General features: G+C 39.5%; 2 protein-coding genes across 2 annotated transcripts in view; one reads left to right on the forward strand and one right to left on the reverse strand.

Moving 5' to 3' along the window:
* Nucleotides 1-10,651: 10,651 nt before the first annotated feature.
* LOC112225170 (nuclear receptor subfamily 4 group A member 2) lies at nt 10,652-15,716 on the reverse strand. The gene is made up of 8 exons (XM_024388853.1): nt 15,563-15,716; nt 14,866-14,970; nt 13,754-14,625; nt 13,097-13,226; nt 12,767-12,930; nt 12,176-12,378; nt 11,836-12,014; nt 10,652-11,722 (listed from the first exon to the last, which is right to left on the reverse strand). Exons 3-8 carry the CDS (start codon nt 14,621-14,623, stop codon nt 11,466-11,468), a joined length of 1,803 nt encoding a protein of 600 aa, XP_024244621.1. The 5' UTR covers nt 14,624-14,625; nt 14,866-14,970; nt 15,563-15,716; the 3' UTR covers nt 10,652-11,465.
* Nucleotides 15,717-18,907: 3,191 nt separating this feature from the next.
* LOC112225171 (glycerol-3-phosphate dehydrogenase, mitochondrial) overlaps nt 18,908-26,446 on the forward strand; it is a 38,436-nt gene continuing 30,897 nt past the window's right edge. Inside the window, exons 1-3 of the mRNA XM_024388854.2 lie at nt 18,908-19,042; nt 25,207-25,313; nt 25,899-26,070. Coding sequence (XP_024244622.2) covers nt 25,212-25,313; nt 25,899-26,070 — 274 coding nt within the window. The 5' untranslated portion in view covers nt 18,908-19,042; nt 25,207-25,211. The remainder of the gene's footprint in view (nt 19,043-25,206; nt 25,314-25,898; nt 26,071-26,446) is intronic.

A 26,446-nucleotide genomic window follows, 5' to 3' on the forward strand; every position in this document is an offset into this window, starting at 1 on the left:
TTACATAAAGGGAATGTCATTTTTTTTTTAATTTAGTCAATAAGGTCAAAGGACAAAGTTCAAATGTTCAATACTGTTGCATGTTGCTTCTGAAAGCAAAAAAAGAAGGCTATTTTAATGGGTTTTTTTCTTTATTATGTTTGTGATAGCTTTTATATTTAGTAATTATGAAATGTTTTTCACAAGAACTATCCATGTTATTCATATAAATAGCCATCTTAAAAACATTTGGGCACCACCTCCAGCCAGATAATTCTATCAATCTCATTGCATGAATAATTCCTTGTTGCCAGCACAATGGATCCCTAGTTCAAGTATTGCATTAATGGATTTCCATGTGTTGACCAAATTTAATATAATAATTTGACAATATCCATCAGAAATCAATGTGACATAACAGACTAGTCACAGCTGTTAATAGGAAGTAAATATGTATGATTGATCTGACTGGGCATCAAGTCCAGTCAATCTTCTTTAAAATAATCTTTGCAAACGATTAACCTCATTTTACTGGTCCTGTCCCTCTTGCTGATGGCCATTAGAGTTGAGGAGGACAGAGGACTTTGATTTTTGGCTCCTCATCATTCACAGCTTGTCACTTCCCTTCATTCGTCATACATGGCTGCTGAATTGATTGTCTGTTTAGTCCTATGAATGATAAAGCCGCTGTGAGTCAGGGCAAGCCAAGACCTCCAGAGGCTCCTTTCTCTTCTGTGCAAGGTGTATTCTGTCTTCACTCTCTTTTTTTTGAAAAGCAGGGGGTTTTCCCCATTTTTGTTATAGATGTTTGACACAAACTTCCCTCAATATCATTGAGTAACACATGAACTGTTTCTCAGTATACAACCATGCATTTTAGCATCGGGATGTGCTTATCCACAGTGCCTCAATACTCATTTAAACACATACCATTCCAAATACTACCAAAATCAATGTCCAAGCAAGCGCCCAGGATAGGACATGTGCTGAAGGGATAACTACTTGTAAGGGGAAGGGTCAGGGGCCACGGGTGAGTGCAACCAAGCACAGTCTACCAACATGGTGGGTCTGTGGGCTGAAGATAGGCTTGGTCAACTCTACTGTTCTGACAGCACTCACAAGTTTCATACCATTGAGTAGCTGTATCAGACACCCAGCTGAGTCTCCATTAGCTGGATCCTCGCAAGGAGAGACATTTTTTTGGTTATTATTTTTCAGGGTATCCTTCAGTAGGGTTATGTCTGGTCATCACATGCAGGTAAGAAAGAGCAGCTTCCTTCGCGGAGCTGAAAGTTGTGTAGAGTCGGTAGGCTAGAGTAAAGAGATGATGGGGAAGGATGACATGGGAAAACAGGAAGAACATGAAGTGATATGAAGTGCTTTGAGTTGTTATGAAGTGTTATGGAGTGAAGAGACTGCCTGGCCTTGGTCTCCTAACTCAGCTCACTTACAGTCAAGAGCAGGCCCTTGACCCACATCTTTTCTCAGGGTCACCAAAGGTCAAAGGTTCACATGAGTCATGCCAAGGGTTGTTCGGAATACATATTTGTGCATGAGCAGCTCCTGTTTAGATACATTCAAATTTGTATTTTTCTTGTCACATAAATGAGCAATCAAACACACTCATTGTGGTACTTGATAAAACTGCCACATCCAGATCCACGTTCAGTTCATATGGATATTTTGCTGCTTTGCAGGAAGGATTTGTGCGACTAAATCAAATCTAAATACCAGAGGTCCATAAGCCAAGCAGAACATCATAACAACAAAATACACCTATTTCCAGCATAGGCCTAATACTTCCTTGGTGAAATAGATTTTAGTGTATGATGTTGTACAAGTTAAGATAACTGCTGTTCTAGTATTTCTATATCACAAGTTAGTCTAATTTCTTTAAAACAATTGTGGAGGTTTCAATATAATTCATGGTCAGCCTGAGTTTTTTTTAACGATTACATGATAACATTTCACCAGTGTTGCAGCACATCGAAGGACACTGAATAAATTGTGTGAGGAAATACACTGAAGAGGGATTTTAGCATTTAACTTGCATAGGTCTGCAGGAGTTAATAGTAGCCCTATGAACTAGCAGCACTCTCAGAGGAGGAGACTTTACCCTTATCATTTGGGGGCTTTCTCACTACCGGTGCAAGCACTTAGCAGAGGACATCTGGGCTCTGTTCCATCTCTTATGGAGACCGTCCGTAAGCATGCTATTTATGGCACTCTCTCTCTCTCTGCTGCTTTCTCTTTTGACTCTTTACAGACCATACACTTGCATAACCCCGTTAAGGTCCAATAATGCTATAAGATTAAAATGAGTGCTATAGTAAAATATATACATTCAGGTCCATCATTATTGGCACCCTTGATAAAGACGAGCAAAAAAGACTGTATCGAATAAGTAATACAAATACTGAGGTAATATGTAAGTACGAGGTACTTTCTGCATATGCTTCCGTTTTTCAACGCCAAACCCACCGCTGGTGTGTGTGGCCAAAGAGCTCTATTTTCGTGTCCTCTGACCATAGCACCGGTTCCAATCCAAGTGCCAATGCAGTTTATCAAACTCCAGGCGGTGCCATGGTCAGATGACATGAAAATAGAGATTTTTAGCCACGCACACCAGTGGTGGGTTTGGCATCGAAAAGCGCATATCCAGAAAAGTACCTCATACCTACAGTCAAATATGGTGGTGGATCTTTGATGTTATGGGGGTATTTTGCTTCCACTGGTCCTGGGGCCCTTGTTAAGATCAACGGCATCATGAACTTTTTCAAGTACTAGGACATTTTAGCCAATAACCTGGTTACCTCTGCCAGGAGGCTGACACTTGGCCACAATTGGATCTTCCTGCAAGACAATAAACTCAAGCACACATCAAAATCTACATAGAAATGGTTAATTGACCATAAAATCAACGGACTTGAACCCCATTGAAGACCTGTAGTTTGAATTGAAGACGGCAGTCCATAAGCGCAGACAAAGGATATCAAGGATCTGAAAAGATTCTGTATGGAGGAATAGTCTAAGATCCCTCCTAATGTGTTCTCCAATCTCATAAAACATTTTCTAAAAAGGCTCGGTGTTGTTATCCTCGCAATTGTAGGGTGCTGGAGTATTGAAAACAGGGGTACCAATAATTTTGACCCCTATCTTTATTAGATTTATTTTATTACTTGTTAAACATTATCTCTTCATCTGAGTAATTGTATTATTATCAAAGAATGTAATGTTCACCAAAAACATTTGCATGCAATATAGCTCAGTATTTGTATAATTTAGTTAATACAGTCTTTTTTGCTCGTCTTTATCAAGGGACAAGGTTGGCCTTTTTTATGGAGGAATGTACAGTCAAACACCCTTGTATTGATGTTAAGTATGCTGGTAATTAAGCTGTAAAATCTAAATGGGACTAAAATCCCCTTACATGTATGTGTATGCACAGCCACTGTCAAAAGTGTTCTTGCTACACACATATAGTGTCTGTTTCATTGTGCAGAGACAGACATCTCCTAACCAAACTGTAGTTGGAATCAACAGAAATGAACTTGTGACATTGCAAAGCACCCCTTTCAACAGATCTGCTAAATGTCACCAGACCGGTTCTGAATGTAATCCCAATTTGTCTTGGAATTAGTACTATGCAGTAAAGATGTAATTATTTCGACAATATATAGCCTTCTGCTAAGAACTTTCAAGAGGAGCTATACTGCTGCCAGTGTTGATCATGTGATAATTCTTGTATCATTGTGGATAAGTCCCAGACATAGCCTCGAAGGCTCACATCACTTCTCTTTTACGGGAGAGTGATGTGACCAGCAATGACAGTTAAAAAGTCATACGCAACCAAAGCTATTGCCTGTTTGGGTATTTGCCTGTAGTTTCTTAATTGCAACTGTAATGTAGCTTTACAATGATGAACATAGTCTCAGAAAAATATTCTATGTCTATCTACTTTTATGTGACAATGTCTAGGCTATGTGTATGTCGATATATATAATCCAGTGTGTGCAAACGAAAACAATAAAGAGATGCAAATATAAGAACTACAGATTTAGTGCATGTTGAGATGTTGTGATGTGTTGGTGGCTACGAGGCAGACTGAAGGAAAAACCTTAGGAAGACTTCGACATAGGCTACCGGTCACAAATTGCCAGTTGCATTCCCTGGGGGAATACTATTACATAGGTCTAAAACATACTGTATTTACTTGATGAGACACGCATTTGTCAAATAGCCATCTGATATCACAAAACGTGGCATGAACAATTTAAATACCCTCATTACATCGATTCAAAGTGTTATTAAATGACTACAATATATGTCACCTTTTCTTAAATGTCAATCCCAGAACAACAGCAAAGGACCTTGTGAAGATGCTGGAGGAAACAGGAACAAAAGTATCTATATTCACAGTAAAACAAGTCCTATATCGACATAACCTGAAAAGCAGCTCAGCAAGGCAGAAGCCACTGCTCCAAAAGACTATGGTTTGCAACTGCACGTGGGGACAAAGATCATACTTTTTGGAGAAATGTCCTCTGGTCTGTTGAAACAAAAATAGAACTGTTTGGCCATAATGACCATTGTTATGTTTGGAGGAAAAAGGGGGAGTCTTGCAAGCCAAAGAACACCATCCCAACTGTGAAGCACGGGGGTGGCAGCATCATGTTGTGGGGGTGCTTTGCTACAGGAGGGACTGGTGCATTTCACAAAATAGATGGCATCATGAGGCTGGAAAATGATGTGAATATATTGAAGCAACATCTCAAGACATCAGTCAGGAAGGTAAAGCTTGGTCGCAAATGGGTCTTCCAAATGGGCAATGACCCCAAGCATATTTCCAAGTTGTGGCAAAATGGCTTAAGGACAACAAAGTCAAGGTATTGGAGTGGCCATCACAAAGCCCGGACCTCAATCCTATAGAAAATTTGTGGGCAGAACTGAAAAGCGTGTGCGAGCAAGGAGGCCTACAAACCTGACTCAGTTACACCATCTCTGTCAGGAGGAATGGGACAAAATTCACCCAACTTATTGTGGGAAGCTTGTGCAAGACTACCCGAAACATTTGGCCCAAGTTAAACAATGTTAAGGCAATGCTACCAAATACTAATTGAGTGTATGTAAACTTCTGACCCACTGGGAATGTGATGAAAGAAATAAAAGCTGAAATAAATCGTTCTCTCTACTATTTTTCTGACATTTCACATTCTTAAAGTAAAGTGGTGATCCTAACTGACATAAAACAAGGAATTTTTACTAGGATTAAATGTCAGGAATTGTAAAAAACTGAGTTTAAATGTAGTTGGCTAAGATGTATGTAAACTTCCGACTTAAACTGTAGCTACGAATAGCAAATATTGGTTGGCTGTAAAGGTGCTTTATAATACAACTCCTAGTACTTAACTCAAAACTTGCCTAAGAGCACGACATTCGTTTTGTAGTGGGCATTGTGTTTTGTGCTATGTTGCGGCAAAGCTGCCTTCAAAAACAACTTGTTTTTGTTCAGAGTAATAGTGTCGGTCGTTCCAGCAATTCGGTGCCTTTTGAGAAGTGTATAAAAAAAGGTATGTTTGATTTCACCTAATTTTCTAATTCTGTCATAAAGAGCATGTTCAACTTCATTAAAAAATATGTTTTCCCATCTCAAGAGGTTAAATTTAAAAAACTACTTTAGCGCCACATAGGCCTAAAGTAACGGGATTGACCATAACAGGGTTGATGATTTCATCTTAAATCAGTCATAATAAATCCTCTTATGACTGGGAGAATGGAAGCTTGTTGTGTGCAACATGGGGTGACAATTGACCCTTCTTTAAGCCCCGCCACAGAATTTTGGGCAATCAGTCACAGCGCTCCAATGGATAGCAACGGTCATCAAGTCTGACACCTTGGACAAGCTCATGTTTAAAACACATGAAAGCCAGTGAGGGCTATGGCAAAACTGAGTTTTCTTCAAAAAATACATGTTTAAATGGCCAAATAATTCAACACTGCACCAGGAGTACCTTGCTACTGTGATTCCTTGATGGAGGTTTTTGTTACATTGTTCGCTAGCTGCTCAGCTGCTTAGCTAGCTCTCGGTCTCATTTGCCACCAAACATTGCTAACGCTAGCTAGCTAGCCACTTAATATATGTATAGTACCAGTCAAAACACCTACTCATTCCAGGGTTTCTCTTTATTTGTACTATTTTCTACATTGTAGAATAATAGTGAAGACAGCAATAACATATAGAATCATGCAGTAACCTATTTTTTTTAAACAAATCCAAATTCAGAGGAGACTGTGTGAATCAGGCTGCATGAAAAGAAAACACTACTAAAGGACACCAATAAGAAGAAGAGACTTGCTTGGGCCAAGAAACGCGAGCAATGGACATAGACTGGTGGAAATCTGTCCTTTGGTCTGATGAGTCCAAATTTGACATTATTTGTTCCAACCGCTGTGTCTTTGTGAGACGCAGAGTCGGTGAATGGATTATCTTTGCATGTGTAATTCCCACTGTGAAATATGGAGGAGGAGGTGTGATGGTGTTGGGGTGCTTTACTAGTGAACATGTCAGTTATTTGTTTAGAATTCAAGGCATACTTAACTAGCATGGCTACCACAGCATTCTGCAGTGATAGTCCATCCAATCTGGTTTGTGCTTAGTGGGACTATCATTTGTTTTTCAACGGGACAATGACCCAACACACCTCCAGCCTGTGTATGGGCTATTTGACCAAGAAGGAGAGTGATGGAGTGCTGCATCAGATGACCAGGCCTCCACAATCACCCAACCTCAACCCAATTGAGATGGTTTCGGCTGAGTTGGACCGCAGAGTGAAGGAACAAGTGCTCAGCCAACAAGTCCTCAGCATATGTGGGAACTCCTTCAAGACTGTTGGGAAAGCATTCCAGGTGAAGCTGGTTGAGAGAATGTCAAGAGTGTGCAAAGCTGTCATCAAGGCAAAGGGTGGTTACTTTCAAGAATATAAAATATATTTGATTTGTTTAACACTTTTTTGGTTACTACATGATTCCATATGTGTTATTTCATAGTTTTGATGTCATTAATATTATTCTACAATGTAGAAAATAGTAAAACAAATAAAGAAAAACCTTTGAATGAATAGGTGTGTCCAAACTTTTGACTGGTACTGTATGTTAGCTAGCTAAGCTAGCAATGGTATGAATTGAACTCCCATCTGCTGTCGACATCAGGAAACAATTCGAGAGTTAGTTAGTTCCAAAAGTGGTTATAGATTTGACTGCATGCTGACATTGAATTTAGAGTAATTCAGTGGCTAGCTACACTACAAACATAATTTTACTAGGTTCCGGTGAAGCAATTGGAATAACAGTCCACCACAACATAACCAAGAGTTTCCTGACTAGCAAGCAGTAGTCTGTGTTTAATTTAACTGTGTATTAGAAACACATTGAGGTCATTTTGAGGGATTTCGCCAGTGGTTGAATGGGGAATTGACCCTTTAATATGCCGCTCCCGCCTTGTTATTTTCCTGGGAAGTCTTTTTCTCCACTCAAATCCCCTCACAATGATCTCAAACTGTGTTTTTAATGCACAATGAAATTAAACAGACGACCCCTTGCTAATCAGGAAACTTTTTGATATGTTGTGGTAGACTGTCATTACAATTGCTTGACAGGAACCACCTGGTAAAATTATGTTTGTCGTGTAGCTAGCCAATGAAGTCCGAATGCAGTCAAAGCTACTGGACACTTGGGAGCTAACTAGTGCTCCCAAATTGTATCCTAATGTCGACAACAGATGGGAGTTGTATTAATAACGTGACGAATATAGCTAGCTAACATACATATCGATAAAACAATGTATGTGGCTCGCTAGCTAGCGTTAGCAACGTTTGGTGGTCAATGAGACTGAGAGAAAAATACTCCAACAAGCTCTGCCTTTCAGAAATCACAGTAGCAAGTACCTCTGGTGCAATGTTAAATTATTTTGCCATTTAAACAATGTATTTTTTGAAGAAAACTCAGTTTTTCCCTTTTGCCCTGACAGGCTTTCGTTTGTTTCTAACGTGAGCATGTGTGAGACTCGACAAAACTGTTGCTATCAACTGGAGAGCTGCGATTGGTTGCCCAAACGTTTGGGGCGGGGCTTAGCGAAGGGTCAATTGAATGCACGCTTCACAACAACAAAATATAATTAATAAAAAAATTATAGCTTGTCTATAAATGGGTAACAGGGTTGACATGTTATGCTCCATCTGCTCAGTTTCCCACCACAAAACACTAGAAAATTGCCAAAAATGGTAGAACTAGCTCACCTTCTTTTACACTATGATTTGACTATTAGATGTTCAATGTTTCTTTTCAAAATAACATTTATAAAGGAATTGTTTCACCATATTAAATCGAGAGTTAATTTCACATAAAAGGGTTGACCTTAAAATGAGGGACAGACATAAATGAATCACTAATCACATGATGAATATATATATATTTTAAAATACTCTGTTAAAGCAACAAAATATCTAGGGCTTTACAATGATGGTGAAAACTTAGAGAAATGTTGGGGTTAAGTGGGTTAAAATACTCCTAGAATTCACAGAGGGTGCATGGAGGGACATTTTAAAACGCTGAGTTTTGGCACTTTAGCGAGTCTTTAGTCATATAAAAAATCTGATTGATTGAATCCTCCATGTGGTCTATAGTAAATGGCAATTCATTTTTGGTGCACAATTACTACTTAAAATATCAAAGTGACGCAAAAGGAAATATGTTCTTGCAACGACCCAATACCCTAATGAATTAACTTGATGCTATCGCTTTTCAATTTGAGCAATTTCTTGTTTGACATATTATTTTGAGTCTAAGTCTGTACCGGCGTACTGCTCTGAAGTTTGTTTGCACACGTCTGGAACAACTGATAACCAGAACAACTTCACAAAACGTCTGAGTTCACAAATGACAGACCTATTTCAATGCTGAAGGTTACGCACCTCTGACATCGCGTAGGCCAAGCAATACTCTACTAAAAGCTTAAACTTAAATGTATATTTTCAGTAATTATATAGTCATCATGTATATGAAAATGATTGAGACTGGTGCAATTGAAATAAGGATTCTTTATTTAGTTATTTTCCTAAATCTATACGCTATAAATCCAAAGTATTGACCCTGCTTGTCTGTTAACTTCGTTCCAAAAAAGCACTTATTTTTTAAATTACATTGTCCATTATTTTGTACACAATAAATCCGATTTAGGACTACTGTTTTGTAGTTGTTGTTTTTTTACATAACTGTCCCAAACTGTCAGAAATTATGCAAAATGTGACGTCCATCCAACTGTTTTAGAACTGTTTTACTTCATAGCAGCCTAGTCTACCCGTCTTTCATGATAATATTTTCCGAGTTCCAAATTGTAAGAAGTGGTTGCATAAATAAAGACTGGGAAATCTCGTATTATGTTCTGGGCTGTCACTTATTCTATTCATTTCCTATTTGAAAGTATGATGAGCATTGACGCTATATCAGCATGCCACTTTAACTTCTCTTGATATTTCAATGTCCCCACTTGTTGGTCTTTTGGAATAGCAGGCCAGTCGCCATATGAGAAATGAATAAACAATGTAAACGTTTTGTCCAATTATTTTGAGTCCAAGACTGTTCAGCCTTCTTTTAGGAAATTGCTAGTGTGAGTTCCCAATTTTCTTGCAAAACAAATCCAAATAAAGTATCCTACCTCAATGAAACACTAGCCTACGCTCTTAGAGAAAAAGGTTCCGTATAGAACTAAAAAGGGTTATATTGCTTGCTTCATATATGGCACCCCTAAAGGTTCTATATAAACCCTTATGTAGGGTTATTTGATCAGATCCCCGGGGGTTATTCTACACTGAACCAAAATCGGAACCAAAAATACTCCTTGGGTTCCATATTGAGTTCTTTAGGAAACCAATTCGGTTATTTATATAACATTAAGTGGTGCCATATATGAAGCAAGCATAGAAACCTTTTTGGTTCTATCCAAAACCTTTTTTTCTTAGAGTAAACCATATAGCCTACCTTTCAAGCAAGCATGCCCATTTCTGAGGGTTATCTATTTTTAATCAACGATTTTTGTTTTTGCATTCATGTCAATTGTAAGTTATTTCACTGTAATCAAACATTCACTGTAATCACAGCCTAATTAGTGACACCTCATTTCTACTGAGCTTGAACAAACTGAAAATATTCCATACAGCATAGAGCTACCGAGAAAGAATTTCATCAAAACGTAAAATCTATATTTATGCCTACAGGAAAGCAAGCAATATTTCACTCAATTAATTTTGAAGGAAATAATTGTATTTAGATGCACCTGTATTTGTAAAGAAAAATCAGTTAAGATAAATTGTTTCGGAAGAAAAATGATTTCAAAGTTTTATTTGTAAACATTAAATATCTCTTTCTCTCTAAACGTTTGGAATCCGGCACCGAATGCATTGCAATAGCCTACTCAAATACACCATGAAGGCAAAGGACGTACCGCACACTTAATTATATTTTATATAGGACGAATTGTTCATTTTCAAATGTGTAAAAGTATAACAATCTAAACGTCTATAAGACATAAAACATAGACAACGTGCTCAGCATGAATTATGAAGGTTTGAAATCATTTAAAAATGCTCCATGCTTAACGTCGCTTTTGGCAATCAAATAATAAATATATAAACGTTTATATTTAACAGCAACAATACTTACAACACATACAAACAAGGAATGTCTGACAGTTTTACAAACACCATGGATCCCTCTTTATCTATACAGATGGAGATACTTTTCACATATGCGTCATACATAAAAGGTGTGCCAGTACTACGAATCTTTATAAAATCTAGCAGACTACATAGTGTCCAGTATATAATGTATAATATAGACATGTCTCCTCGACAGCCAGTGCCTATAAAAACCTACAACATGCGTTGTCTTTTCGAAATACTTTCGCACCTCTGGGATCCTGACAGAAACACATATAGGCACAAGTCATAAAAGTCAAATGAAATTTTGTCATTAACAAACTTTTTACAAGTGTTATAAATTGATGCTTTGGACGCATCACATAATCTATCATATATGTGTATATATAAATGGAATATATTACATCTCAGTATGCGTTATCAATGGAGCAGATGGTTAGTCAACAATAAGGAATAAGAATTGCAAGAAAGTGTTTCACTTGGTCGAGAATTATCCACATTAAGTCAAGAGAAGCCTTGGAGACTTTCCCCGGTGTGGGGTCGATCATGGGCTACTCACAACATTTCTGGCAATTACATTAAAAAAAATCGAAGATCAGTAGTTTTCTGAACCCTATTTTCTCACTCTTCTTTATATCAATTTCGTGGATCCTTGATTGTAATATGGAGCTTGCAAATATTCAGAGATAAAATCTTTCAAATCTGTTAGGCTGACTCAAACAGAGTCTGTGGAAGTTCTTTGAGGTCTCGTCAAAAGTCCGTTTTAACGTCTGTTTAAAAAGGTAGAGTGTCGAGGAAAAGTTTGTCAATTATTGCTGGCGGAGGAACCAAGTCTTCGAGTTTTAAGTAGAAGATACGTTGCAGACCTTGTGTACATAGGGTGCGAAGTTCAGGGAGCTTTCCCAAAAGTTTTGACAAGTAGTTCGGACGATTCAAACCTCCGCCATTGAATGTCACTTGGTCTTTAAGGCAGTTCACTATCTTGTTTTGAAGTTCTTCAACCCTTTTGGGTTCCTTAAGCCCATGCCTCTCTGTAATGTGAAAATAATAAAACATAATTACCAAAACGTGAATATAAGAAATGCATTTAAACAGTGTAACATTTGGGAGAGTGATTAAATTCAAGTATATCCTATTTGCGCACCTGTTACCATGGCAAGTGCGGCGATGCAGGAGAATGCTGATATGTCGATGTTCATGCTCTGCAGGTTAGAGGAAAACTCCACAATCGAGTCTATCCATTCCCCAAATCCTCGGACACACTGCAGCCTGTGTAAGACCACCCCATTGCAAAAAATGAGTTTGCCTTCCACTGGGTTGGACCTGCAATTAATAACAAAGTGTCATTAATTACCTTGAGCAATAAATAGGGATTTAAGAGGCTCCTAATTATTGGATAGCTAATAAAAGCCAAAGCAGCGGAGCTTGAAGGGGGCTGATCTTTATTATAGTCGAGGTTATTTCATAATTAAGAAGAGGCTTACCTGTATGCCAGCCGCAGAACAAAAAGTTCCAGGAAGGCTGATTCGAAAAGGAGATCTTGATCCTGCTTCGGAAGATCAGAAAACCCAGGGATCTTCTCCGCCCAACCTCGGATAATCTCCATGGAACCCGTCAGGAGATCATAGAACTGCTGGATGTGCTGGGTGTCGTCTCCACTCATTTGGTAGTCAGGGTTAGCCTGAAACTGGAATTTAATTTCAACAGGGCTTAATGAGGTCCTTTAAAATATATTACCCGTGAAATTGCAAAGCCTATTTCTAGGAGGGGAGTGCTTTTTTTACTATTACATTAATGTCTTCTTTTTATTGAGTTCTCCGTTTCAAAGTAATTTACTTAAGTAAAATATGCCACCTTAAAAGACTGACAAAGTTTAGAATGCAGACCTGTCTTGCACAAAACATTTGAAGTCGATACATTGTGTGGCAAATGCACATCCAAACACGATCAAATACATCCAGACATGCACTGCTTTGTACAAACGCTGTATTTTTACTCTAATAATATTATACATTAGCAGCACGGTGTTTATGTTCATACACAATTTGTTAAAGGGAATTAAATGGTAAACTCACTCTTGAGTAGTCCAAGCCAGACATGGACGGGTTGGAATCGACATGAGCCCTAACAAGGGCACTTATGAGACTGACAGGTGGCGAGGGTGGTGAGGGGTCTTGGGGACTTTTAGGTTTGGAGGGAAGACGGCCTCTTCGACCTTTTAGATTAGCAGTCCGGACAACTGTGTTGAGAGGAAGACAAGAGAAAATATAGACTTGTATTTAACTTTGATTGTTGTGCGTAAAAGGTTAAACTTGCTTTACACGCAAACTTTACGCGCAGGACCGCAGGTGTTTTATGGCCATGCACGGACACAAACAATCAAAGTGACCACAATATGTTCTTACCCTCTTTGACCATTCCGACAACCATGCACTTCTGGAAACGGCAGTACTGGCAACGGTTTCTTCGGCGTTTATCGACAGGACAATTTTTGTTCGCTAAACACACATATTTAGCATTTTTCTGAACAGTGCGCTGCAAAGAAAAATACAACAGGGTTTTAAGCATGGACATCAGCACATGTAAAATGAATACACAGTTGGCATACATTCAGCTGCGCTGTGGGGGATAATTGATATTGTAACAGAACATCCATCCTTCCCGTTTTGGGCTATTATATATGTGAGGAACCGGAGAGGAAGACATTCAGTAAAAACAAAAATCCGTGGGCATTCATATTTTTACGGCCCTCTGAGACGACCTCTAATTAAATACGTAAGATTAGGCTATTTAATTGGGGGTTGGAAATAAAGTGACCATTCAATTTTACCATGGGGAATATTGCACAAAAGACCTCACAACACTGACAGTTTTTAATGACGTGATGAAAGTGATATCCACAAGTTATTACAGTTGTCATAATTGTTTACTAGGCTTAGTCCCACCACTAATAACAAGGGGATTATGAAAATAACAATGCTAAAATTAACAGGACTGATAATACAATGAATAATTGTAATAATTGAATTAAGCTACATAATTCACAATCAGCGAACGCCCACCTTAAAAAATCCTTTGCAACCCTCGCAGGTTCTCACTCCATAATGTTGGCAAGCGGCGTTGTCCCCACACACTGCGCACAGACCCTCGTTTGATGGTGACCCTCGCGACGGGGGCGAATGAACTTGGCTGTCCATCAACTGGTGTCCATGGCCGAGCTGAAGGGAGTGAGGAAAGGCTAACCCGGCCTGTTTCCTTAGAGCACTGGGTACCGCGAAGCTCTGGCTGTCTAAGCCTCGGTGTGCTCCTGGGTTGTCGTGGTTCATGGAGACATGTAGTGGGCCATCGAATCGCATCTGGCAACTCGACACAGGGGTACCAGGAGGGGACTGTTTGAAGGAGAATAGTGACAGCCTTGACACCGGGTTTTTGCGCTGCTCTATCATATGAGAGGTCGCTGCCACATAGTTCTGGTGGAAACTGTGGAGGGACCCAGGGTCCTCCCACATGTGATTGGGCTGAACCTGGAAGTTTGGTGTGGTTGGGGCATGAGGCGAGGAGGGTTTGAAGTACATAGAGCCGGAGTGGGCCATCATCTCTTCCGACTGAGCTGGCAAATGGCTCTGCTGATGATAGCTGTGCATCTGGACGTCCTCGACTTTGATGGAGGACTGCTCTCCAGAATGCGGCATTTGATATAGACAGGGCGGTTTAACGTCGTAACTGGTGCTATAGTTGTCCATGAACGTGCTGAAACTAGGGAGAGAAGTAGTAGCTGTGATCTCAGTGTTGGTCAGGTCCATACTAAACTTAACAAACTCAGGTGTTAAGAAGTCGCAGCTGTATTCTCCAGCGGTGTGGTAGCTGTAGCTCTGAGAAGCGGGACTGGCTCCTTGCGGTGATGACCCATACTGAGCCTGAACGCAGGGCATGGCTGAAAACGAAAGTGGCAACATGTTCATGTTCAAACCCATTTGCAAGCTACAAAGTATAGACATTCCATATAATCTACAAAATAACAAGTATTATAAAAAATTCTGATCCGGATCTGATGTTCAGATAACTTATTTAGTCGCATGTTTTAAACGGGCAATCGGGAACAGTGAACTTCATGAGATTTATTCATAATCTTTTTTTTATTTTTTATTATAGACTGTATAATAAGCTTTCCTACCTTTAGTCTTGGGACTGTTTTTCGGTGACACTTGAAATTGATAATGTTGTCTGGAGGAGTATGGGGTCAGGATTCAAGAAAGTGTCTCTTTTCTGGAATCGTCCCCTAATGAAATAGATACATTTAACTTATATTCATCTAGAAAACGCAATGCCATCAGATAAGTCAATGCTCCAACAATTCACGAGAAACAAGTTAGGCAATTAATAAGCACAATTTTCCGACACTTTCACTATTGCTTTTACTTATATTTGCCTCACAGCCTGCCCTACAATATAGCCTAAATGACAAAAGGTCAATTATAAGACCATATGGATGAGCTTTAAAATCACACGCTGCTTCGTAGTTGCCTGTTATAGTCTATACACACGCATGACATTTTGAATGAAGAAATTAGAAGTTTAAATGTCGCTGAACATCCACCCTCCACGGCATTGACGTCGATGACTTTCTCCACGTCTCCTTTCCAAAGTAATGTTGCACATTCATTGTAAAATGTAACAATTCTCAACCCGTAAGTACCACTCCCAATGTGCAAAGTAACAATTCTCAACATGACACAATTACGTGAGAAATAAACTGTTACAGTAAAACTGATTTGATGACTCCCAGTCAATTTTTAAAAAGAAGTAAGATGTCACAACACATAACGCTTATTAAAAAAAAACATACCACTTATTCAAATAAATCAACCTACCTTCTTTCACGTCAGAATCGTGGTTGTCAATCCATGCATAAAGCATGTAGATAGTGCTTTTCAATTCTGTAAAAAGCTCCAAAGCGTGAGCGACAGTACAGCCTACAATACCAACCAAGCAATCTGTATGACTTCCTCAGAGCACTGCGCGCGATACAACCTTCGACTACCGGGTCTGCCAATGTGCCTTTGTTTATGTGAGCTCTCCGCACCACAGCCCACGTGTTTCAAATATCAACGTCATCTGCGTCGCCAGTGACATGCACCAATCCCTTTTGGAACATGGTCCAGCCAACATGATGAGTCCGTTGCATAGTCTGTGTACATGTGTACCTGGGACTACTCTCTTTTATTGATTATAACCATAAAAAGTATTGGAAAACCTTATTTATACGGGGAAACCGCGTTATTTAAACATTTGAATATTTATATTCAAGTAAAGCTTAACTGTGCAATTGTGTTTAGACTGAGCGTCATTCTCAGCCTCTACCAGGTGTCTCATCTTACGTGTTTCAAAGCAGCAGCAGCAAGGTGTTCAAATAGCCTAGGAAAGACGCACAGCAGGCCACATAGGTTTACACGATTTTGACAGGTAAAGCTCTGTTGCAATGTGTGAGTATGTGTCAGTCTTAAGCACAGTAGTCTATAATATAGGCCGTTTTTGACGAGTGGAATATTTGCTCAACATTCAATAATGTTTCATTGGCTGTGATTTGTTTATCCATGCATGTCATAATCAAGAGTGGTTCACAACTTTGTTTGGTTAAATAATGGACGGTGGGTCAATATTATCCCTGTCTATCTTTAATATCAACTAGTAGATTTCAATTGGACTCCAAATTTAGACCTCATAATCGCGTGGGCGTGTGGCCTAGTTGTTTCACATGCCGTCAGTCGTGTTCTCTGCTGCTCTTGAGCAGACTATGGGGTGGGCAGGGCTCATTATTTAGTGTGTAGAGTCAGTTCTTCTGGCTGAGCCAATTTGATCGAGGAAGGGAAACGCGATAGTGAGAGCACAGAATGGAGAGTGACGCAGACAACGCAGGCTTTGACGCAGTCAACAGACCTCCAGAAATAGTCCTGGCAGTATTGTTATTGTATTGTAACAATATTACTGGTCTTTAGCTTACACCTGCACGTGTATCCATTATAGGCTTACTCACTTTTTTCCCAAGACTGTTTATTTTAAAAGCATGGATCTGCCACAGAGGCTAATGATTGGGTGTGAATATCCTGGGACAAATTTATGCAGCATTGGAAGACAAATGATTTGGCCGAAGCCAACAATTCAATGGTCTAATACTTGCCTATTTGATCACTTAAGGCCATATTTCCGTGGAATTATGAACACACATAGTCCATGATCAGTGAGCTCTGTCCCATGTAGTCATAACATAGTGGACGTTGGGGAGAGAACCCTAACAACACTTCATGGTTGCACTCACCTCTAGAGGACACTATTGTTCATCATCCATAGATCATCCAATCCATATTTATCTCTGATTTGAATGAACTAATGCTACAGCATAACACTTCAGGAGCGTATAACAATCTCCCATACAGACATGGAAAATCTAGTGTTTTGTAAATGCAGACTTCGCTATACTTGCTCAGTGGAATTTGAGGAGTTGTTAGCCTAGGCCTAGATCCTGAATGAGACTAGGTTCATCAGATCAATGGTTTTGAAACAGTGTTGCATTTGCATTAAGTGCTTGGCAAAACTGGATGGTCTCTACCTCTCAGTCAATCTACCCTCTGAAAAAGTAGACGGCCATAAGTGTGTGTTCAAAACAGAATTTAAAAAATACCTCCAATCTTTGTTGTTGAGCTAAGGCGCATCAGTTACTGTGAATTACAGGTGTTCTTGTATGGTGAGTCAATTGCAAAGTTTCTCAAATTGTCATAGGCTTGGCATCCTATAGGTCCACTAGTGACCATACAAAATGGGAGCATTTCAGGTTTTGCCTATACATACAGATACTCCCATATGCATTGTCATTTTTTTTACATCAAGGACTCATTTGACTCGTTTACCAAAGGCAACTTAGTTAATTAGCATATAACAACAATCACGTTTTATTGGCCTAACAAGGATGAGTAATAAAGTCCAACAACTTTATCCTGAAAGTCTGAGCCTACTGCTATTCCTTAATCTACTGTTATCCATTTACCAATTAAAGTTTAGAATGGAAATACAATTAGCAGTTTAATTGCCCCTTTTACTGTGGAATAACAAAGCACCTCATTTATATGCACAATAAATTTACAATCATTTGGACGTGGGGAGCTAATAATGTATAATCAAATCAGAGCAAAGATATTTCCCCAAAAATATTTGTATATGTGGTAGATGGAATTCAAAATGACATTGCTAATCAAGGTCAAATGTGTGTGTGTGTGTGTGTGTGTGTGTTTCCGTGCGTGTGTGTAATGCACTCTGTATTTTATTGGCCTGGCAGGATATTAGGACTCTTTAGATGATAATTGTGCAGTGTGTTTGTGTGCGTGTGTTTGTGGGCGTGTGTGTGTGTGCGTACATGTGTGGGCGTGTGCGTGCATATGTTCTGTCCATGGACTGACTATAAAAACATTTTTACTGTCCATGGTGCTGAAAAAGATGTGTTGTCATAGACAGTAAAAAAAAGTGATCTGTCCAAGGTGCTGAAATAAGTGCTGTCCAAGAACCATCATGAATGCTTATGGACCAATAGTTTATATATACACTAGAGGACTTACAGGGGGCGCTGTTTTGAAGCCACTGTGCCACCATCTTGTCATTCCCCCACCTTTGTATAAAATATTTAGAAATGATATAAATGTATTTACTAACGTGTACATTTGTTTTTGTCACCTTTATTCTATTACAGACACTTTAATGCAAACTTTTAAATTAAACACGAAAATAAATAATGAAAAAAATATATACAAACATTTTTGCTTGAATTCTAATTATATGTACCTTAACCCACTACAACAACAAACACACTTAAATACATGTAATTTTGTCCTTGAAACATTCAAATGAAATGATGTAGAATTCCATTCATTCCTATGAGGACTGCTTTTCTGAGGAGTGCCAATATGGCCGACCAGAGGCTTCAAATCTGCTCCATGGCCAAAACATAGCATTATCTATACAGGGTTTATATGCATCATTGTTATGGACAGGGCATTCTAGCCCTGACAAGGTCAGCATCTGCTAAACCGGCCTCTGCCACAAATAGATCACAGGCAAGGGTTGCGCAGTTTAGCTCCAAGATAAAATAGGCTTGATCATGATTGGACAAGTCTCTCTTATCTCTATTTTGATTGGTTTACTGTGCTGTTCATCATATTAATCTACTTCCTGGTTCGACTGCCAAGAGGTTGTTGCTAGCAACCAGACGCCTACCTGACTGTCAAGTTGTTGTTTTCACGCTCTGCAGTCATTGATCCGGGGGTCTGTGCAGGTTGATAGCTGCCAGAGACATCGGAAGAACTGTAAGTCCCCGGCATGCATGTCAGAATGCACCCAGATATTCAGAGCCATCTTATTTTGCATGCATTCTGAGCCTGTGGTTTTCTCTAGCTAACTCTGGCTACCGTAGCCAGCTCAGCTAAGTAACATTTAGGCTACGAGGTGACGACTTATGTCGGTCAAGATGTCATGGCACTTAGCTCGATCTAACGTTAGCTAAGGAGACTGCATTCAGTAGAGTAGAAATACTACTCAAGTAGCCTAGATACAGCAACTGCCCTGCCCTGTCATAACAACCATGTCAGTGTTAAATAATAGCTACCTAAATAAACCATTTGTTTATTATGGCTAGCTAGCTAGTAGCCTAATTAACCAGCCACTATTCGTGGACCAAAGCTAGGTAAATTGATCATGATGATAATGATTGCTTCTCAGTAGCAGGCCTACATTTACTAGCTAGTATGAAAATGCATGGATGTCCAGTCCACACAGAATGATACACAGGTCAGGTTGTTTTTGGCTACAGTACACAAGTTGCAACTTGCTCATGCAACTCATGAGTAGGTGGGTCATTTACATTTGAGAATTGTAACTTGGTTTGATTTCACCTAATTGTAACATTCAGTCATAAAGAGCAAGTTCCACTTAATAAAAAAACACATTTCCCATCCCAAGGGGTTAAATAAAAATAGACTAGCAAATGCCTATTAAAGCAAACTGAAGACAATAAACAACTTATCTGATAGAAAGTGTTTATTTTACTGTCAAAATGGACCACAAATTGTAAATATGATAATGTAGGATAATGTTAGGATAGGATAATGTTGTTCATAAAGTCAGTCTCGTCCAAAGTTTTGTAGGTGACTTCATCATGACTTACTTGAGGGTTGGATTTTGATTTCGACAATGCTCACTTGCCCAGTACCCACTAAAACAGGATAAACAGCTGCGGTGATTGCCTCTATCCAATCCTACCACAGAACACACAGATAACGGGACACACCAGCCCATCAGCACAGTGGATCTGACTTTGTTTAAATAAAGTAAAACAAGTTGCATTTTTTTTACGAACACCTTAAGCTAGATGTAAAATTGCGCTTCTACAACCTCTTTAAAAATGTAAACATTAATTACACATTTCTTGAGTTATCTTAGAATCATTAGGACTATTTTGAGGAAGTAATACTGCCTTTTTCCCTATGGTGTCTCATGGGGGACAAACATCAGTAACTGCCACATCGAACCACACCACCAAGACTGAAATCAGTTTTTTTCTTAATGAGCAACAGAGAAACATGCGGAATCGGTGCATTCAGTCTCTCTTTAAGTGTTTGACCATAACAGGGGGAATGGAAGCTTGTTGTGTGCAACAGGGAGGGGCAATTTAATGCAAACTTCACCCCCCAAAATGTTTAACGTTAAAACATTTCTAGCCTGTAGCCCTATCTATGGGTAACAGGGTTGATGGGTTAAGCTCAACCCACTCAATTTTCCACCACAAAGCACCAGAAAATTGCCAAAAAGAGTAGAACCAGTTCTCCTACTTTGTTCAGGCTTTCTTTTGAAAAAAATATTTAAAGAGGAATAGTTTCTCCATTTTAAAACGAGAGTTCTGTTCACGTAACAGGGTTGACCTCAAAATAAGCGACATATGAAAATGAATCACTAATCACATTTAAACAAATAATTATCATCAAAAAGGACTTTGTCAAAACAACAAAATAACTTGGGGGCGCATGTCAAAACAACAAAATAACTTGGGGGGGGCGCATGTCAAAACAACAAAATAACTTGGGGGGGGGGGGCGCATGTCAAAACAACAAAATAACTTGGGGGGGCGCATGTCAAAACAACAAAATAACTTGGGGGCGCATGTCAAAACAACAAAATAACTTGGGGGCGCATGTCAAAACAACAAAATAACTTGGGGGGCGCATGTCAAAACAACAAAATAACTTGGGGGGCGCATGTCAAAACAACAAAATAACTTGGGGGCGCATGTCAAAACAACAAAATAACTTGGGGGCGCATGTCAAAACAACAAAATAATGCTGTCAAAACAACAAAATAACTTGCATGTCAAAATGCTGAATTTGGCACTTTAGCAAATCTTTATTCTATATTAAAGGGCACTTCATTTAATATAACATACGTATAAATTCAATATTGGTGCACCATTTCTACAGGAATGCAAAAGGCACTCTTTTTGTGGATTGACCCAGGTAACCTATTGATGTAATAACAATCACTGGCAGTATTACCCAGTATCTGTCTTTGTTACTACGATGCAATGTTTCAGGTCACTCATTGTTAACTAGGATAACGGATTTGGTTGCATACTGATACATGGATTTAGGCTAGTTTAGTACCTCAGGGGATAACAAGTTGCCACAGTAGGCTATTTGATTTATTTGTTGATAGAACTGACCAACCTCATGACATTGACTGGATGGAATCTCAACTTTCCCAGCAGTCTCACCCTGAAGGCATTCCATTGCCCTATGTCTTTTTTCCATTTCTACATTCCCATTTTACAAGCTTAAATGTCTACTTAATATGCTTTAATGCCTACTCTTTAGAGCCAGGGAGCACTTCATCACTTTAATACACCTTTATATAACATACTGTTAACTAGCAATGCCTTATGGAACAGCTTGTCTTGCAGCTGGAAGACGCCGCCATGGTATGATGGAGGTACCCGTTCACCATTCACATTGCGACAGTAAAATGGGGATAGAGGCCTTTGCATAGTACTGCCTTTATATCAGTCAGTGATGAATATTCATGAATCACAGTGTCATGACATGCTCTGTAATTGGCAGCAACATTAGTAATGACACTGCTGGTATTGAGTGCCTGCATATTCATGTCGTGGGCCAATATTTCCTAGTTGGGGTGTCCCCCCCCCCTTTTCTTTCTTTCTCAAAATGTATTTTGAAGCTGCAGGTGGCCTTGATGCCACAATCAATTGCCTGTTGGATTGTGCTCGAGTGAAAATCAGGGAAACCAAGCTTGTTTTGATGATTAATCTAGCTTGCCTAATCATCGTGGAAGACAAGGGGATCCAAACAGGCAAAGTTAGGCCTAGCCTAAATCTCATTGTTACGCTTTGTATGAATTTAGGTCTAGCATGTTTTAGGCCAGTTTATCTACTTGTATTTCAAATAGGTTTTTGTTAGATGAGATGTTGTCTTACTCCGTCTTAAATCACCTTTCTATTATTCAATGAACTCATTCTAATTGATCCATATTTGAACCAGAAATAGAGGAAACCATGAGGCAACATTGTCTCTGACTGAGCCACTTGCCACTGTTTACTGTTATTCCATCTTTGCTTCATAATTTGCTGTGATTCCATTTCAGTCCTTCTAAAGTCTCCTGGAATGGATGAGGGAATTGGCTCAAGTTTTGTATAAACTGCATGGCTTTCTCCTTAAGCAGTTGGATGGCAGTATTTTCTCGCCTTGTGCCTGTGCTCCAACTTGTGGTGCTGGTGATGTGGCTATCCTGGCAACAGTTGAATAGGCTAGGCCAGGTTTCCCCAACTGTACTTGGCCACCCAAGTTTCCTGAGCAAAATACAATAATATATTTTTTATTTTTGGACATAAAATACCTTAAAAACACAAGCAAATCAGCTCCAAGTTATTTAAAAAATATGTTCCAAAGTATTCCCACGCATAATTTAGATATACACTGAGTATACAAAACAATGGACTCTACAAGGTGTTAAAAGCGTTCCACAGGGATGCTGGCCATTATTTCCCACAGTTGTGTCTAGTTGGCTGGATGTCCTTTGGGTGGTGGACCATTCTTGAAACACACGGGAAACTGTTGAACATGAAAAACCCAGCAGCGTTGCAGATCTTGACACAAACCGGTGCTCCTGGCACCTATTACCATACCCCGTTCAAAGGTACTTAATGCTTTTGTCTTGCCCATTTACCCTCTGAATGGCACAGATATTATCCAATTGTCTCAAGGCTTAAAAATCCTTCTTTAAACAGTCTCCTCCCCTTCATCTACACCGATTGAAGTGGATTTAACAAGTGACATGATCAAGGGATCATAGCTTTCATCCTGTATTCACCTGGTCAGTCTATGTCACGGAAAGAGCAGGTGTTCCTAATGTTTTGTACACTCAGTGTATGTGATCATACAGAAATGTAAGCAAGGTTTGAAAGTATTATGTTTTACTCAAATACAGTTGAAGTTGGAAGTTTACATACACCTTAGCCAAATACATTTAAACTCAGTTTTTCACAATTCCTGACATTTATTCCAAGTAAAAATTCCCTGTTTTAGGTCAGTTAGGATCACCACTTTATTTTAATAATGTGAAATGTCAGAATAATAGTAGAGAGAATGATTTATTTCAGCTTTTATTTCTTTCATCACATCCCAGTGGGTCAGAAGTTTACATACCAAATACTAATTGAGTGTAGCATTGCCTTTAAATGGTTTAACTTAGGTCAATTGTTTCAGGTAGCCTTCCACAAGTTTCCCACAATAAGTTGGGTGAATTTTGGCCCATTCTTCTAGACAGAGCTGGTGTCACTGAGTCAGGTTTGTAGGCCTCCTTGCTCATACATGCTTTTTCAGTTCTGCCCACAAATGTTCTATAGGATTGAGGTCAGGGCTTTGTGATGGCCACTCAAATACCTTGACTTTGTTGTCCTTAAGCCATTTTGCCACAACTTTGGAAGTATGCTTGGGATCATTGTCCATTTGGAAGACCCATTTGCGACCAATAGTTAACTTCCTAACTGATGTATTGATATGTTGCTTCAATATATCCACATAATTGTCCCTCCTCGTGATGTCATCTATTTTGTGAAGTGCACCAGTCCCTCTTGCAGCTAAGCACCCCCACAACATGATGCTGCCTCCCCCGTGCTTCACGGTTGGGATGGTGTTCTTCCGCTTGCAAGCCTCCCCATTTTTCCTCCAGACATAACGAGGGTCATTATGGCCAAACAGTTCTATTTTTGTTTCATCAGACCAGAGGACATTTCTCCAAAAAGTACTATCTTTGTCCCCATGTGCAGTTGCAAACCTTGTCTGGCTTTTTTATGGCAGTTTTGGATCAGTGGCTTCTTCCTTGCTGAGCGGCCTTTCAGGTTATGTTGATATAGGACTAGTTTTACTGTGGATATAGATACTTTTGTACCTGTTTCCTCCAGCATCTTCACAAGGTCCTTTGCTGTTGTTCTGGGATTGATTTGCACATTTCGCACCAATGTACATTCATTTCTAGGAGTCGGAACGCGTCTCCTTCCTGAGCGGTAGGACGGCTGCCTGGTCCCATGGTGTTTATACTTGCGTACTATTGTTTGTACAGATGAACTTGGTACCTTCAGGCATTTGGAAATTGCTCCCAAGGATGAACCGGACTTGTGGAGGTCTACAATTTTTTTTCTGAGGTCTTGGCTAATTTCTTTTGATTTTCCCATTATGTCAAGCAAAGAGGCACTGAGTTTGAAGATAGGCCTTGAAATACATCCACAGGTGCACCTCCAATTGACTCAAATGATCAGAAGCTTCTAAAGGCATGACATAATTTTCTGGAATTTTCCAAGCTATTTAAAGGCACAGTCAACTTAGTGTATGTCAACTTCTGACCCACTGGAATTGTGATACTGTGAATTATAAGTGAAATAATCTGTCTGTAAACAATTGTTGGAAAAATTACTTGTCATGCACAAAGTAGATGTCCTAACCGACTTGCCAAATTTATAGTTGGTGAACAAGAAATTTGTGGAGTGGTTGAAAACGAGTTTTAATGACTCCAACATAAGTGTATGTAAACTTCCGACTTCAACTGTATATCTGTTTGGGCTTTTGCGGTCAATTTGCAGTCTCCAAATATTTGCAATTATGTTCTGTCCCACTGACCCTTCACTCAAGAAAAAATTGGCCCGTGGCTGAATCTAGTTGATTATCCCTGGGCTAGGCTCTGGTTGAGATTGATGGTTTCAGGAAAAAGTCACACACCAAACCACCACTGTTAGTCAGGTTACATTAGCCAACACAACGCTAACGCCCTTGAGAGCAACTTCCTGAACTTTGAGCAAACTGAACAAGCAAAAAATGAAGGGGTACGTTAATACCAACTGCTTTCAAATGCAGATTAGTATCATGACTAGTGATGTGTTTTTCTCAGTTCCAGTTGTATTTTTGTCTTACAGGAGGCATGGCGATCCGAAAGGCAGTCAAAGGAACTGCTGCCGTAGCAAGTGGAGGCTTGGTAGCCTTTTATGGCCTTACACAGCTGACCGAATACAGGAAAAGACAGGTGAGCCTCTAGCGTTCACGTTGTTGAGATGCTACAGTGAAACTTGAAGACTGCATGTCAACCAGGTCAAATACTGTATGTGCAGAAATCAGCTTACTTTTTGGTGACCTTGGTAATGTTTGTCCTTGTGGATATCAATTTCTTGATGTATTAAAACGTTTATGTGTAGATTAGGCCCAGTTATCAGCAGATGGTTTGGGCAGGTTAATCCCTTCCCTCCTAATAGACTACTTTACTTCATTTTTGTTTGGTGTAATGCTCTTTTATTGTACTTTACCATCCTAGCTTAACATATATGCATGTAGCACGCAGATTTTGCCATTAATCTAGATGGACAATATTTTGAAATGGGGTGGGGTAGTAGGGAGATTGTAATAAATTAGCATGTGATTTATTGTTTTTTATTCCTTGGTAGGTTCTGAGTTTTTTTCCCCCACAGAAAATGCCTGCTTTCTTTTTTCCTAAATCCATCATAAAGAATGTGAAGACGTGCATAATAATGAAACACATTTATTAATGTGCACTGTCCCCTGGAGTCATATGACAATGAAATGGATGACTGGTTTGTTTGCGTGGATGGTCTAGGCCCGACTCTCGCGTGTGGAGGCGGTTGAACAGGTGAACATGGCCTTCCAAGATGAGCTCCCGTCCAGGCAAGCCCAGCTAACGGCCTTACGAGCCACCCAGGAGTTTGATGTTCTCGTTGTAGGGGGAGGAGCCACGGGCTCAGGTTGTGCCTTGGACGCTGTGACACGGGGTAAGTTGCCTTTTGCAGTCTTTGTCACTTGCAGTCTATCAGTTGTTCCTAATGCTTTAACTGTCCTTTGCATGTGGATCATTTCTGTCATCATCTTTTAGAATATCACCAACAAACAATACTCTGGGCTCATGGAATGACTAATCTCTGTAAAATAACTGCTAAGAAACATAGTGAAATTGGCTGATTGCTGTACATAAACTATGACCACTTCATTGTGGATATCACAAACTATTAAGGCAAAACTATTTTGATTAGTCTCACATTTTTCTCTCTCAAATTCAGATGAATCCCCTTTATTCAGCTTTCACAACAGCTGCAGTTTGAATCCGCATTTAGCAAGGACTTTGAGCTGCTGTACACTTTTGTTCCGGTC

The sequence above is a fragment of the Oncorhynchus tshawytscha genome, linkage group LG26 (assembly GCF_018296145.1).
Source record: "Oncorhynchus tshawytscha isolate Ot180627B linkage group LG26, Otsh_v2.0, whole genome shotgun sequence".
NCBI lineage: Eukaryota > Metazoa > Chordata > Actinopteri > Salmoniformes > Salmonidae > Oncorhynchus > Oncorhynchus tshawytscha.